Source organism: Labrus mixtus, chromosome 20 (genome assembly GCF_963584025.1).
Source record: "Labrus mixtus chromosome 20, fLabMix1.1, whole genome shotgun sequence".
NCBI classification, from domain to species: Eukaryota; Metazoa; Chordata; class Actinopteri; order Labriformes; family Labridae; genus Labrus; species Labrus mixtus.
In genome coordinates this window covers 2,141,779-2,158,757 of record NC_083631.1, presented here as the reverse complement: position 1 = coordinate 2,158,757, position 16,979 = coordinate 2,141,779, and the positions used below count along the sequence as shown (strand labels likewise).

Genomic DNA, 16,979 nt, shown 5'->3' with positions numbered 1-16,979 from the left:
AACTGACTTTGAGAAAGGTCATCCATGTGACCTCATTTGGGCCATTGTGCAAGCATCATTCAAGTAAGGTCAAAGGCCTTCAATAACAACCCAGTCTCATGTCAAAATGTGGAATACCTACGTTGGTCCACAGCGCAAAACGTAGTAGTTTCACAATAAGGGCTCTAAAATTGTGACATGCCTACGTTTCCTTTTGTCTATTCTTTTGTATAGGCATACCTCAGGTCACGTGACTGCCCAGTTTTCCCCTGGCAGATTAGATTAATACCAGAAAATGTAATCAATAAAGTAAACGGCCGGCGATAAGAACTACAAACGGGCGCATGACACTGACATCAAATAATGACGTATTGATAATCGTCACTTGTGAGCGACCTCTTTATTAGATCTTTCAGGGGGTGAACTATACAAAAGAATAGGCAAAAGGAAACGTAGACATGTCACAATTTTAGAGCCCTTATTGTGAAACTACTACGTTTTGCGCTGTGGACCAAAGTAGGCATTACACATTTTGACATGAGACTGGGTTGTCAATAATTTCAGCCAACCTGAATAGAATGTGTCTAAGTCTACTGTCAAAGGACCCCAGTTGTTTTTTTAGTCAGCTTGTTTGAAGGTGGCTTTGGTGAAGTGAAATACATCAATTGCTATTTTTGTACTACAGATGCTACAAAATGCTCCACGGGACTCAAATTGTATTCAACAAGCTTTTAGTGGTCACACCCCAAACTAGGAAAACAGAGGACAGACAAAAATAGGACAGATTGCCCCGACCAATCTTCTCCTTTGTATGTCCTTGAGTCTGGCAGATTCTTATAGATGAGCCTCGGCACAAACCCCTTGAACTGAAATATAGCATGCCAAGTACGTCTGGTGAGGAGGAGCCTGAGAAGGCTTAAAAGAGTGCTAGATTCCTCCTGACAGTCTAGTCATAAGATAACCTCAGGTAATGTTGGTGTAGCTCTCTCTCTTTTGTTGTTTGATTCTTTTTTAAGAGTAAAATGGCAAATAAATAACAGGGGAATACGTCAAGTGTTCTTGATTCTTAAGTTTTCATTATTTATGCTGTTATTATTATGGCTTCAGTATTCAGTGTTTGTGCAGTTGACAACCTATCAAAGTATTTTAACATGAAATTAAATGATTTGTGAAGAAAAAAAGGATAACAAGGAGGAACGAGAAAACTGGAGTAGGTGAGCCTTAGCAAAGATTACTGTACTGTATGTGCTTAAAATATATTTCACAAGATCATTACTAAATCCATAGTAATAACTATGTAGGAGAAAATGCTTAGTTTATACATATATAATCTAAAATAATACTCATTGATTTCCTTATTTTACAAAAGAAAGGCAAGTGGTTACCTGGAATAACCCTACAAAATGTGTGCCACCTAGTAGCACTTGTACAGAAACTGTCTGGAATACACTGAAGCAGCTCTAACCAAAAGTCCTTAACAATGCAAACCTTTTCAGACAAGTCAAACATTAAAGACATATAGACAGATGTGTGGAATGGCCATTTCATAGTTTCTTTGTCATCCTGAACAAAGGTATTTACATCAGTGCAAACATGCTGACTACCCTGCAGACGTCAATAAGCACAACAAAGCTTAAGTCAGCTCCTGAAATATCTTGGAACAAAACTGGACAACAAGCTAGATGGCAATGTGTCTACATAAATAGCCTCTGCCCCCAAAGTCAAATGACACCTGTGCTTCCTGTGCAGAGTGTTTGGGTTCATTGTCATGAGGCAACAACCTCCTCTATCAGTTTATCTCTCCTACCTGGGACATGCACCTTATTGTATGCACCATAAAGTTGTGATTTTATTCAACCATGTTGTCATACTATGGAAACCTTAATCCTGGAAATATAAATACAAATATAACAAGAAAACATTGGAAAGAAAACATCAATCTTCAAAAACTGCAAAAGAAGATAGAATTATAATGTCATGTAGTTGCACTTGCCCAGATCCTTTCAGAAAAAAAGCTATCCCAAGTTGTGATACCTCCTTTTTCTGTCTGATAAACAGGCCTTTAGATTTTCTTTCACAGATTTTGTTTTGAACCCTTAAAAAAGCCATACATCCCTCTGAACACTCCTGAATGATTCTCCTTCATACTTAATGTATTTAAAGTAAAATTCCTCAGTGGACTGAATGTTACTTTTGAGGAAATATTATGACAGCGGAAAAACCCACAACAAGTCAAGAAAATATTTCTCAAGGAATTTATCAATAGGCTATATGTTTTTCAATAACTTTTTTTTTCTTCGTTCTGGCCCTGCTTTTAACAGGAGTCTTTCTAATAAGCCACTCAGCACTTACTTTGTGAATAGGCCCTGTTGGCAGGTACAGTCAAACATCTAGAGTGCTATTAGAATTCCTATTAATTGACTGTGGCCTCTTGGAACAGAGCACTAAGCGCTCCAGCCAAGAAGAAGCCACAGGAGAGACGGACTACAGCATTTGAATTCCTACAATGGTTATGAGCTTATATTAAGCCAATTGTCATACCACAACAGCTAGTGTCTTACTATAATAGGGTCATTGACTCAATGCTAAATCCTACCATCATCTCAGACAACCACTTGTCAAGAAGGATAAACATTACTTTAGGTTAGGCTATTAGTGTTAACTTTTCTTTACTTCAGAGATGATTGATTTATTTATTGCGCGTTTGTCTTTATATGAAAGCTGACTGTAGAATGACAGGAAAGAGAGGGGGCTGACATGCACCAAACAGCTTCAGGCTTCGGAGTCAAACCTGCAACCACTAGCCTATGACCAGGACTACAGCCTCTACTCACGGGGCGCCTACACTACCAAATGAGCTAACCCAGCTCCCCCGTTGTACCTCAGAGGCGACGTAACCATCAGGATACTTTGAACTTGAGCAATTATTGAGCACGCCTGAATTATTCAATTGAAATTCAGACTTACGATATTTTATGTGACCTTGAACTGTCACAAGTCAGTCTAAAGTTAAATTAACTTTGTAAACAGTAGAAATAGTGTCAGCTGGCTAGCTAAAAAGATAAATTTTTCCGACGTTAGAAGATAACCGTTTTTTTTCTGGTCTTAATACCAGCACTTTTATCTGCTGAGAAACATAATAAAACCACTCAAATGGATCAACTTGCAAACTGTAAAGTTACAGCTGCTTGATACTTGGGGGTTAGATTAGAAAGCTAGCTAGCTCTTTAGAGTAAGCTTAGCCTAATAATTAAGACATGTTCTCTTTCTGTCATCTAAATTAGTGAAATACATTTGACAGATTTTCTAGGTGAATTAAAATCACTGAAATGATACAAGGGGGAATCCCTGGCCATTATAGATTGAAAAATGTATCTCAGTTACCACCCCTGTCTAGCCTACATTGTTTAGCACTTAAACTTCTTTATAGCCTATATTATTTTATTTTTTCTAAATTAATTTAATTAATTTAAAAATGTTTACCAAGAGCTGTTCTGGATGCCTGGGCCGCAGCAGTTTGTTGTAAGGGCTTCCTCTGAATCGAGTCTCCATCTCCTTTTACTCCCAGGACCTCATTCTTGACCCTGACCTCAGTGATTGTTGCTTTGAACTCCACATACAAGCTGCCAGGAGAAAGTTCAGGCTAGCAAATTGAGATTTGCTGCGAGTCAGATTCCAGAGATGAAAGCGAATTTCTGTGTTACATCCAGCTCATGCCAGACCTTCCTGAGCCTTGTCCTGGAAATGTGATTGTTGGCCTGAAATATGATTTCCTGATTACTGTAAATATTGTTCGAGATGGTTAATTGATGTAGCCTGGTCACAAGTGGAGAGGCATTTACAAGTGTGTGCTCATTTGTCAGTAAAAAAACAACATCAGACCTGATTGGCTTGTGCCACTCATAATATCCTTTATGTCCAAGTTGTTTTATAGTTTAATAAGTAATGCCTTCTCTTTTATAGTCCACTGAACTCTATGTGAGTATACTGTGTATAAATTCATTTTGTATTGAATCACTTGCACTGTATACCATTCTGTGAAGCAATGTGCTTAGTAAGCTTAATTCTTAATAATACATTGTTTCTTCCTAGTTAAGTTTATAAAAATGTATTTAAAGGATATAGCAGGTTTGCTTAAAATCTAAATAATAATAATAATATTTCTTATATTTCAAAAATAATTTGAATGATAACTTTGGTCCTCTTTTTGCATGTGCCTTTATTGGGGCTTTTGTTTATGTGCTTTTAAAGTTAAAAAATTGGCCTGAATAACTGTGAAGTTCACTAAATTGACACCAACAAACAACAGTCAACTGCAGTTCCTAAGTCCTTTTTACTATTTTACTATTAATGTGTTTGAAATATTGCTTGTGTTATTAATCTCAGAACAGTGGTAAAGCTTTACTGCTCCTGCAAGACGGTTCTTGATTCGATTCCCCTTCAGAGAGGGCCTTTCTGTGTGGAGTTTGCATGGTCTCTCAGTGCATTTGTTCTCTCTGGGTACTACGGCTTCCTCCCACTGTTAAAAGACATACTAATTAGGTTTATTTGTGTCTCTAAATTGTCTGTAGATGTGGATGTGAGTGTGACTAGTTGTTTGTGTCTGTCTGTCAGCCCTGCGATTGACTGGCAACCAGTCCAGGGTGTACTCTGCCACCTGCCCACAGGCAGCTGGTCCCCCAAATGGGATAAGCGGTATAGATAGATAATTAAAAATATATATATGTCTGGCTCTATCCGCTTGTCCTATCTCTAAATAAAGGTATACAAGGCCCCACAATAAGAAAATTAGTGTGGATGTCATGAAAATGTATTCATGTATTTTCACAGAATAAAAAACAAGTGTTTCACAGGCCATTAGACCGACTCGTCAACACCTAATAACACTGCTGTGTCTCAGTTAGTCATCAGAAAGAGAACATGTGTAAACTGTGTAAGAGAAAAAAACAATTTTATTGAGTTATTTGCATATTTGTTCATTGAAATGTTACAGTTTAAAACTAACCCTCTGAGATAAAGAAAAAATGAAAATATTTAATGATTCTACTGGTTGGAGATATTTTTATCAATGACAATTTAAAATATGTCAGTATTATGTTAAGAACATATTATTGGTGACCCTGAAAGTAATGATGCCAGTCTTTACTGTTTTATAAGTATAAAGTTACATTTACCTTTCCAGTGTCACGGCTCTTAGCTCTCATCTTGTTGACCTGGGACTCAACAATGTCAGCACGTTCCTGAGCCTCCTCCAGATCATGCTGAACCTTTCTCAGCCTAAACTATGTGGTGAGTATTGGCCTGCTCCTCCTGTTAAATGGGAGTTTTACTGACTTAGCAACAAAAGTTGTATTTGGTATAGTTTTAACATTATGCAATGAATTTAGATGATTGGTCATATCCCTGAAGTTTACTTACAGCCTCCTCAGCCTGTATCTTGTAAGTCTTGACTTTAAGTTGGAGCTTGTCCACCAGATCCTGAAGTTTGTTTACATTCTTCTTGTCCTCCTCGGTCTACAAAGATATACTTTGTAGGTAAAAAAGAATAAAGAGTGTTAAAACATTTCTTTAAAATACCATGTTACATACATTTCACAAAACTTCTCCCTGCAATTCTTACCGGAGTCGTTGTTTCATTTGGAATCAAGCAGCAGACAAAATGAGGGTGATTGCTCCTCAAGTTCTCCTGTTGATCAGCATCAAAGATAAAAGTTCTACATAATTTCAAGGTTTAATTAGTCCTTTTATTTTACATAAATAGAATAAAATTAAAATAACATACCCTGTAAAGGGCAGACACAGTTTACCTTATTCTTACCACTTCTTTCCATCACCACTAGATGCCTCTGTTTTGCTAAACATTAATCAGTTATAGAACTTTAACTGTATACATATATATACGCACATATTATATATAATAAGTTACCCATCATTAATTTGTTTTTTGATTGAGAAAATATTTGATTAAATGTTTGAATTGGAATTTGTAGTAGAGAAAATTAACATTGGAAACATTTAAAATATATTTTTTCTCATTGGTGAAGTTGATGCAGAGTTGCTCCAAGCTGTTGGACTGTAAGATATAAATATATTTATTAATTTCATGGCAATTTAGGAATTCATTTTTTAAACTGAATTTTCAACAACTCACTTCAAAGATCTCAAAACCAGCGATATCCAAGAATCAAATGAAGAATTGTCTTGGCTGCTTTGTGTCCAGCATCTCATTGATACGGACGACCATACATGAGAACATTTTCTCATAAATGGACTTGCAGAGAGCGCTGACAGAATTGTAGACCTATAAACAAGGAATACAGATTTATTTTCTCAGAAGAGCATTTTCATAAAATATACAAATCCTATATATTTCAACTCATTTTTTGTATTACCTGTGGCACAGTTTGATCTTTGGTCACCATCTCATTTCTGACCTTGACTCTTGGGTAGCACAAAGCTTTCAGCATGTCAGCTGAGTTCAGGCCCAGAAGGTAGGCGATTTTATCAGCCACTGATAGAAAAACAAAATACTAATTACCTATTTAACTTTTCACACCATAACACTTGCATGATAAGAATTTATTATTTTAGCAGTTACCCTCAGTGCCATCAGGTTCAGCCTGCTCCTCACGCTGCTTCTGCTTGAATTTCATGTTGCCATGATGCAGCACAGCACCAGTCAGCTTGAAGATGTTAATCTTCTCCTCGCCAGTGAAGCCCAGGATGTGGATAGCTGTCTGCATTACACAGGAGATATATATATATATATATTTAATAGTATTTATTTAAAAAACTATTATTTATTATCCATTATAACAATATTATTTTTTTTTTATTGTGCTCCTACATCTGCAATGAACTCCTCCACATCATCGATGCTTTTGACTGTGATTTCACAGACTGATCATATGGTAGTCATAGGGGTTGGTTGTGATCAGAAGAGCCTCTGAAAGACAAGACTTTAAGCACATGAAATTTCCAGGGATTTTTTTTCTAGAACTGTTAAATTAAGGCTTACGCTGTCAATGAGGACTAGATCTCTGTTGGTTATTGTTGTTTTGTACCTGTACATGCCTATCTCACATTTAATTCATATTATATACTAGTAGTACAATTCACTTAGTGGACTTAGACCGCTCGGCCATCCTGACTGAATAGTATTATTTGCTTTGTTTCTTTTCTTGTTATTGTACTGCTGTAAAATGGAAAGCATTATTATAATTAATAACATACCCAAGAGCTCGGGCTTGTGGCCAGTCATCAGCTGATTGAAGGTATTGTAGACCTCTCAGCAGACAACTGGAAGGTTACACAAGACTTCTCCAGGAGATCTAAAAGTTTACATATAATTGAAAACTGCGAAATTATCACCACCTCTAACCCAAGCAACTGCAAGTGTTTATCTTTTTCTTCATTTTTATCTTGTAGAGTACAAATGGTTGAGAGGAGCTTGAATTATGCTCCAACCTTTGATTAATATATTTCAACCCCAGAAAAAAAGCATACATTGTCAGATTAAATAGTAGTCACTCTTATCCCTGTGGCATGAGCTGCTGCCAGACCAACAGATGGCAGTCACTCACTATCTAAATGTATATAACTTTCCAGCTGCAACAACACTATACCAACGCTTGAGCTTTAACAAAACAAAGTAATTAGTATGCTTAATACTAAATTGCAACAACTCGTAGCTAGAATGTTAACCTCAAGATGTTGATTACATTAGATGTGCCATATACATGATAATCTTAACAAAGCAATTTGTTATCTATATAGCCATTGTTGTTTTGTACCTGTACATGTGTATCTGACATTTAATTAATATTAACTAATAGTAGTATTATTTCCTTTGTTTATTTTCTTGTTATTGTACAAACATCAGTCATCATAAATGTATCCCAAGGGCCTTTACTATCTGTACAGTACACAATAGCCTTCTTTCCTTAGATTAGTGGTTCTCAAACATTTTATTTTATTTCCACCCTTGGAGAAATAGTTCCATAATGTAAGCAAAACATTTGAATGAGTAAAGTAGCAAATTGATTCCGCCCCAAAATATAATTTTTTTAATTTGTTCCATATAATTTAGAGGGTGAAATGACTTGAAGCTCTCACAGTTAAAAGTAGACACCACTGTCCTATTAATTTGGATATCACAGCAAGAGAGGAGGAGGAGTTTTACATTTGGAGAAGCACTGAAATGTCACTGGTGTATAGTTACAGGACATAAGCTTAGTATTAACGCTAGGCAAGTATTAAATAGCTCCTTGGATCAGACTTTCAGAACGATAGCCAGCTCAGATAATTTAATACCAGAAGGATGTTTATAACAAATGCCAATAATGTTCTGCCCAAATAAATACATTTTATGCAGTTTTACAGCAGAAAAGTTTGAAAGACTGAATGACTGACTGACAATTGATCTAAGGATAAATTTGGGATAATCTCCAAGTTTTGGAATGACTTGGCTTATTATATGCCATCTTTCCATCAGGTCACAAGGTATTATCGCTGTCAAAAATAAATCCAGCTAAGGGAGGGAGCAGTGATTCGTATTTGGTATAAAGACATAGATATATTTGTAGGACACATTAAGAAGTTGTTAACAATATATCCCATGTTTAAAAAGATTTATTTTCTCAAATAATGTATTCCTCACATGTATTTCAATAAAGAAGTAATGTCTGTATGTAGGTATGATAAAGTCTTAATAAAAAATACATATAAAGCTGGAGCTACACAGCAGGAGCCACATCCTAAACAGGAAAATGATTGGCTTGACTTTTGTTGTTACTGAGGTGTGTTACGGGTAGAGCGGTCTATTGCTATATTCCATTGCCAAGTAAATGTTTTAATAATACTGATTAAAGACTTTTATTTTTATTAGCAAGGATGCAGCACATATTGATCAATCTCAGCACCCTTCTCTTTGGTTGGGTTTTGGAAAAATGTTCTTATACAGCTGTTGCTCCACTCAAAAAGGCTGCAAACTCAGAATAGTTTGTTGTGAAGAAAGACAAATATCCATGGAGATGGTGACAGGGAAATAAGGAAGTAAGAAAGTATTTGTCATAGGCCTGTTTTGTCTACCTCAGGCCTCAGCACTGAAAAAAGGTCAGAGGCCAACACAAATTAACAGCGTTGATGTTAATGACCATGCAATAGACCTCAGGTCACTGTGGATGTGAATCAAGGCTATAACACACCACTGCAAAGGCTGCAGTGGTGGTCGAGCCTGTAGACCGGTTTCTTTCTTCTTCCTTAACTAGAATTTGTATCTCTGTCAATGCAAGGCATGGACTCAAAGCCAGGCCTAAGCCCTCATAGAAGAGTGCTAAGACCCTGGGCCATGCAGTAAGCCTTCGAGCAAGAAAGGGAAGCATGCAGAGTATGGCCACCATCTCATTCTGTGAACCTTGATTGAACTTGAGTGAAATTGATTACTAGACCCTCTCTGACCAGTGGTACTACTTAGTTACTTTGATGTGATGGAACCCGTATAGGGTCTGATCACTGCACAGACAACAGCTTTGAGGAAGGGCTGATGGTGCTGTGTGATGCTGTGAGGTGAACTATCCCTTAGTTCCAACAAGGAGACAGATAAACTATACTGCTGAGAGTTATCCATAAATTAACAAAAAATCTGAGTTTTGCTCTTCTTACTTCCTCCAGAAGTCAAACCAACAAATTACTGAGGTTTTTGAAGATGGATGCATACATACCTAACACTTAAGCTGAAATATATAGTCTAATCTTCTTCTGGGTTTGGGTTGGTGTTCACTGTAAATAATTAAAGGAACAGCTGTGCTGTGGCTCAGTGGTAGAGTCTGTTATCCCTCAACCTGGAAGGTCGGGGCTTGTATCCCCAGCTCCTGCAGTCATCAAAGTTTCCTTGGGCAAAACACTGAACCAGTGCTCCGACCATTTTATCCGTGGCGTGCAAATCTGTATGAAAAGGACAAGTTAATATTGATGGACACTTAAAGGGATACTTCACCCATTTGCATTAAGCTTTGTATCATTCAAAACCTGGTAGTATTTTTGAATGGTCGTGCATCCAGCCCTCATTTTCCCATGAGAAGGGAAATCTTTGTATTTCTAAGTCTGAAAAGGAGCGGCTATTGTGGTTAGCGGGGGTGGAACTACAACGCTAGTTCCTCATATTTTCGACCACTGAAGCTACAGACCAATCACAGATCAGTGGGTGGGACCTCACTCCCAGAATCGAAACTCAACGTCCGCCATATTGCTTGGTAACTATGCTAACAGGTGCTATGGAGAAAGCTGATAAGAACCGACAATGGCAAAAAAAAATATGTTTCAACTTCAAACTGATATGGATTTTGAAGGTCTTTTGCTTGAATTGGATGTTCGTGGTGTGGATGAGGAGCCCGGGCCGGCTTGAGCTGGGGCGGACTGGTAGTGTTGGTGCTCTCAATGTTTGACTATGGACACAGATATAGAGTCTGTTTTCTGACAGGAATTTCCAAGATGCCAATTCCTTCTGGAAGAAATCTCGGAATCAGTTGAGGAAACGGCCGTATGTGTTGTAGTAAATGTCTGTAGAGGACCTTAGTGGGAGTGGCCTGCGGTGCTGTGCATTCTGGGAGTTGGTGTCTTTCATCCACGAGCCAAAAATACACTTTCTGCCTTTTCTCGGTCAAGAAGGCACCAACTTCAAAATTGAGCATCCTCTATCCGTGTGTGAACGTTCTGTGAATGGCTGAATGTGGTGTTAGATGTAAAAACACTTTGAGTTGTCAGATGTCCATTTACCAAGGCCGTTTCATGGTTAGCAGACGCTGAATGAATGAGGATGGCGGTGGGTGTGGGGAAGCCACAGTCCAATGGTGGGACTTGTGCTCACATCCCAGCACCGTGCAGCTCAATTTGCATTCGCCAGAGAACTCCAGAATTGGCAGATCCTCCATTGGGGCCCAGTTCTCTTCACAGCTAGGAGCAGGTTCACACTGAGCACATGTGACAGGCATGAAAGAGTCAGGAGATGCCATGGTGAACATTTTGCAGCTTGTTACGTCATTCAACATGACCGGTCAGTGACGGTCTGGGGAGGCATATCCTGCGGCGGTCGAACAGACCTCCATGTCATAGCTAACTGTAACCTGACCTTAATTCAATTGAGCACCTAGTAGGGCTTTCATTTTTGCAATAAAACAGCTTTGAACTGATTTTGAATATGACACAGCTCTTTTTATTTTTAATATTGTCTGCTGTCGAGAACACCCTTTCTGAGCGCACAGACGTTCCTGGCACACACACAGCTTTCCGAGCCAGCTTGTAGAGTTGCGGGTATCTCACACACCCTGTGTCTCTCCATCAAAGCAATGGGTTGCTGTCGGCAAAGTGAGGAGTCTTGCTCATGTAAGTTTACATCTTCTGAACCACACCCATGTTGCTTTTGCCACAGCATTACTGTCTTCATTCACTGAAGTCAAGATTGCATGCAATGGGTCACGCTGAGAGTGTTTTTCTGCTGGATCCAACTTCAAACTGATGCGCTGACCTACCCGTTGATGATTGTTGTTACATCATTTTGTTGTTTGTTGTTTGTCTTCAGTGAAGATTTTTAACTTGAACAATTAATTCATCAAGATATAATTTGTGATTGAGGTATACCCTTCATTTCTTTGAGCAGTGTATATGCACACACATATATTTCCAATACTAAGGTTGACTGTATTCTATGAAGAATACTATTTGCATTAATTATTGATTTTTTAATTTTTTTTTAAAGATTTATTTTTGGGCTTTTTGCGCCTTTAATGGATAGATAGGACAGTGGATAGAGTCGGAAATCAGGGAGGGAGAGTGGGGAATGACATGCGGGAAAGAAGCCACAGGTGGGATGTGAACCCGGGCCGCGCGCTTGAGACGACAGCCTCCATACATGGGGCACGCGCACCAACCACTGCACCACCAGCGCCCCTTAATTATTGATTATTAACACATGAAAACACTATTCCTTTCCACAAGGTTTTTTTTTGCTGTAAACATTGTTATTTATTTGTAGCAAGGGTTTAATGACCTGTGAACACAAGGAACTCATTAATAATGTCAGACATGTGATTTAGGAAACTTAATGAAATTAGTCTTGTATTAACTCCTAGAGATGTGTTATTTGTAAAAACACAACATTAAACCTACATTAAATATATTTACTTATAAAATTCTGCATAAATAGCACACATTATACTCCCAACGATTATGTTGGAGCTATTGCAGTGTGGTTTAGGTCTTGCCAGTTTAGGCGATCTACATGATTTATGCAAAACTCTTTGTCTAGTTTTATGAAGACCCCAAAATATGTAATGTAATAAAACAACAAAGATATCTTTGAAGTATTTTGTACATTTCACTTACTGGCTTTGGTTTGTGCACTGGTTAGCTATTATTAAATTAATATGGTGTGATATGTGTTGTCAGGGGTATATCCGATTTTGTACGGGGCTTGTGCTATTTGTTTGGTCAAGTCTGACCTCATGTGCCAGTGGGCATTGACTGATGACAGAGACTTCTAGATATAAGGCTGTGCAGAGGATGTTATGCCTGTGTAGATGGCAAATTTCATCAGTTATGTGTGACTCTTGTTTCAAAGCTATATGTCCGGCTTTACAAAATGTCAATGTTGAGTATAGGGAATGGATTTAGAATTCATTGCTTGTACAGTAAGTGTTTGAAGAAGCCTTTACATAAGTGTAATGATCAGATGACCGACTCTACCACACTTCACCAATTTTTAATCGAGGATTGTGTGTTGCGTCTGTCAATAACCTTGAACTCTTATCATAAGTAATTGCTTCTGCACACAAACAATTGACTGATTGATTTAAACTTATGCACATAAGCCTGAGTTGTCTGAGCCAATTTTTACTATACAGCATTTATCCATATCCTTTCACAACTAACAGTGGCAAGTCAACAGATTTTCAAAGGTAATCTGGACTGTAATATGTGCCAGAACAGGAATCATACCTCTATTGTAAGTTTGAGCATAGACTTAATTGGCTGTAGTGGCAGATGTTAGAATTTGTCAGTGTAATTTCTCTGTGACATTACACTAGCCGTACCTGTAAATATTTCCATCTCTAAGGTAGTATTAGCTACATTGAATACTTCTTTATAGAAGTCATCATCTTTATCAGTGATAATCAGAATGCTGACTGTTGACTTACGTTGAGAGGTATGTAAGAATGATCATTTTACGAAGGAAGTTGCTTCTGAGAGGCTTCACCAGCTCTCTGCTTCTCCACCTTAGCCCTCTCAGCCCTCTCAGCCTCAATCTCTTCCACCAGCTCCTCAATACGTGCCTAGATATAATGGTAAAGATGACTTATTGACTGGAAGAAAAAGTATCTTTCAGAATTCCCAAAGTCTATTATGTAAATCAAATGTGTACCTGGAGCTCCTTGATCTTCTTCTGAAGCTGAGCACCAAGCGACTGTTCATCCTCAATCTTGCTGAGGAGCTGGCTGATCTCAAAGTCTTTCCTTGATGAGAATTACAACAACGATTTACTGACACATATACTACTGTTGATGTGATGTATTTTGTATGATATGCTGAGAAGAGGTTGATTAATAAATCAACACAAATAGAAAACTTACTTCTTGATTTTCTCATCAGATTGCTGCTTGTCATTCTCCAGATCCATTATGGATTCCTGGGCAAGTTTCAGATCTCCCTCAAGCTTCCTCTTTGCTCTCTCAAGGTCCATGCGGAGTTTCTTCTCTTGCTCCAAGGATCCTTCAAGCTGTCAGATAAAAGTTCAAGACAATTGATGTGAAGTTAAAAGACACAATGGTCATTCTTAAAATTCTAAATCACAAAAAACAGTTAGTTCCTTACATCGTCCACTTGCTGTTCCAGCTTGGTCTTAGCCTTGGTCAGACTGTTGACTTTGTCTTCCTCTGCCTGGAGATCATCCAGACTTTGCTGGTGGCTCTCTTGGAGGGCTTTCTTCTCCTTCGTTAGCTTGGCAATCGACTCATCTTGAGATGCCATCTCCTCTGTCAAGTTTTTCACCTTAAAGGTGACACATTTTAATGTCACTTAGCAACAATATATCTGAAAATTCAACAAACATATTTGAATGTCGAATGTTGTTTATGTACAGCAAGGTTTTATGCACCTTTTTTTCTGTGGCATGTTTCTCCTTTTCCACTTTAGCCAAGGTTAGCTCCAAATCATCAATGTCTTTCTTCAGTTCAGAGCATTCATCCTCCAGTTTCCTCTTCTTGGCAGTCAGCTCAGCATTCATTTCCTCTTCATCCTCCAGTCTTTCAGTCGTCTCTTTGAGTTTGGCTTCGAGTTGGATCTTGCTCTTAATGAGCCCTTCACACCTTTCCTCAGCAATACAATAATAGTATAGAATAGTTCATTTTTACATCATTCTGGCAACAAATGTTTATGAAACCTTTAAAAAAAATGTAATCAATTCAATTGAAACAAGTGACTGATCAAGATAAAGAAAATTACTTGCATGTTTCAATATCAGCTGAAGCCAGTTTGCCAGTAGTTCCAAAGTGAATTCTGATGAATTTACCCTAAACATCAGTTTAAAGTTTTATGATTGTGGGTTTTAAGTCATATCATGAGCTTATGCATAAGCGTGTTTTTTTTCCCTTTAATACATACAAAGCGAGAGGAGTTATCATTCCTCACTGTCTTGGCATTGCCATAGGCTTCCAGCAGGGGGTTGGCTGACTGCTGATAAACTAACTTTGCATTAACAGTATCAATTTTTACCTGCATTTTGCCAGGTGTAGGCTCGGCCTTCTTGGATCCAATAGCTGCAATTGTTGCAAAGTACTGGATGACACGCTTTGTGTTGACAGTTTTTCCTGCACCGGATTCTCCACTGATTTAGAAGAGAAACAATATTACCATTCTACTACATTTTCAATTACCTTCATAGCTGTTTATGGTTTTCATATACTCACGTAATCAGGACAGACTGGTTTTTACGATCTGAAATAAAGACATGATTCATATTTTAGAAAGTGCCATTATTATTATTTTTTTGCAGCTTTTGTTATAAGTACATTTTAAACATTTAAAAGGAAGTAACACAGGACTTACCTGTGAGCATGAACTGATAAAAATACAATGATAAACAAACAGTTCATTAAATGTGTTACTCAGATGAGAAAATGGTCATGGACAGACTGTCATTCTTCTATTTAGAAAGGTTTTAAACAGAAATAAAGATGGATTGATTGAAATCTTTAATATTAATCACCTACCTTGCCAGTATCTGTATCAACCGTGGCTTTGCATCCCTTTTTCTTTACAAGCTTTCCCTTAAGGTACATCTCATCAGCATCAGCCACAAGCTGTTTTAGCATCAAATGGAGCAGTTTGTGCCTCAATCCTCTCCTTCTCTGGTTTCCGGAGGTATATGGCAGCAGGGCCATAGGCCTCCATCTCTGCATCAGTACTCATGGTGGCACTTTAGTTAAGACTGAAAAAATGAAGAATCCATAATTACTTAGTAGTAGAGTAGTGCAGTCTGTGGAGCCTAGAGAGCCTATACAAAAAAGGGTTAGACGTTAGTGTAGGGAGATTGTTTCAATTTGGGAACAGAAACAGTAAAGATAAAAAAGTGGGTTTTTTTCCAACTTAATACATACTGCTTTAAATTGATTCATTTAAGTTCAATTATTTGCCAAAACCCCAACTGCCCTCATCAATCATATAAATACTATTGTTTTCCAAGTTAAAATTATGAATCAGACATGTGGTGAGAGAGGTCATGTGTTAAATGTGTTAGATTCATCAAAGACTTTGGAATAAACTTATTAGTAAAGCTTTTATGGATTATTAAGAAATATGTTTTATTTTATTATCTCAAGACCAGTACTATAAAAGAACTCTACCAAACAGCTGTATACAATATACACAATAAATTGACAGATGAATCAATAGCATTCAAAACTGAGGTCAAAGTTAAGACACTTACCTGTGTTGGACGCCTATCAGAAGTCAAGAGCTGCCTCTTTTATAAAGGGTGGGAGTGCCTGATCAGCAGTGTCTCTCACTCAGTTTGGTCATGGATCTTTTGAGTCTGTTGCTTTTTTTGTGGTAGTGATGTTTTAGGAAGTGGCATACATACATCAGTTTCACAATGATTTTGAAACCAGGAGAATCATGTTTTCATGAACCAGTTGACTTAAGTTTTAATGTGTGACCTTGGATGTGACTTACACATAGACACACACGTGGGACACATAGATTTAAATATATTTAAATCGAGAAGCAGGACAGCGACTGTCGCTGTCCTGCTTCTCAGTCGAGCCTCATCATCAGCGCAATAACCTACCGGCGCCAGAAGCAACGGTTTCACTTTGAATTGTTTAATGTGTATATGGAATAAATATATGAAATACATATGATTTTATGCCTATTGACTGTATAGCCTAGAAAACAATCAGTCCGAAGTAGACTAATTCATTATGACAGCATAATGATGCTGCGACCAGCGAGGCTATGATTTGTAGTCTCAAAACACTACAGTAAACTATGTAGTTCATAAAGTCTAAGAACTGAGTCAGAAATTAGTGCAAGACGTAGTCTGACATTTTGACATCAACACCAAATATAAATACTATTTATATTTTTTGCCTGTTTTGTCTTTTCTTATGTTGATTTAATGTTATGTTTGTTAACCTTTTTTAAATAACAAAGCAGTCCTATAAAATATGTTCATAAAATAAAATAAATATTAATTGTTAGCTGTCAAGGCCAGTTTCCCTTTTGGAGCTTGAAGTCAGTCATGGTGATGATGATGATAATGATGATGAGGAGGAGGAGGAGGAGGAGGAGGAGGAGGTGGAGGAGGAGGAAAACAGAGCAGAACCAGCAAAAAAAAAAAACACTGGCAGGTGCAATGTGTAGGGCTCTTTTGCATAAAATGAGTCATATATGGACGAGGCTGAGTACCAATGGTTTTGAGTATTTAAACTTGATGGCTGAATTAGACA

At 37.7% G+C, this 16,979-nt stretch overlaps 1 protein-coding gene across 1 annotated transcript; it reads right to left on the bottom strand.

Moving 5' to 3' along the window:
• Positions 1-9,793: 9,793 nt before the first annotated feature.
• Positions 9,794-15,441, bottom strand: LOC132954376 (myosin heavy chain, fast skeletal muscle-like). The gene is made up of 11 exons (XM_061026919.1): positions 15,364-15,441; positions 15,079-15,091; positions 14,940-14,967; positions 14,746-14,857; positions 14,129-14,353; positions 13,846-14,022; positions 13,605-13,750; positions 13,397-13,487; positions 13,204-13,307; positions 10,847-10,932; positions 9,794-9,924 (listed from the first exon to the last, which is right to left on the bottom strand). The coding sequence occupies exons 1-11, from the start codon at positions 15,439-15,441 to the stop codon at positions 9,794-9,796; spliced, it is 1,191 nt and encodes a 396-aa protein (XP_060882902.1).
• Positions 15,442-16,979: the final 1,538 nt, after the last annotated feature.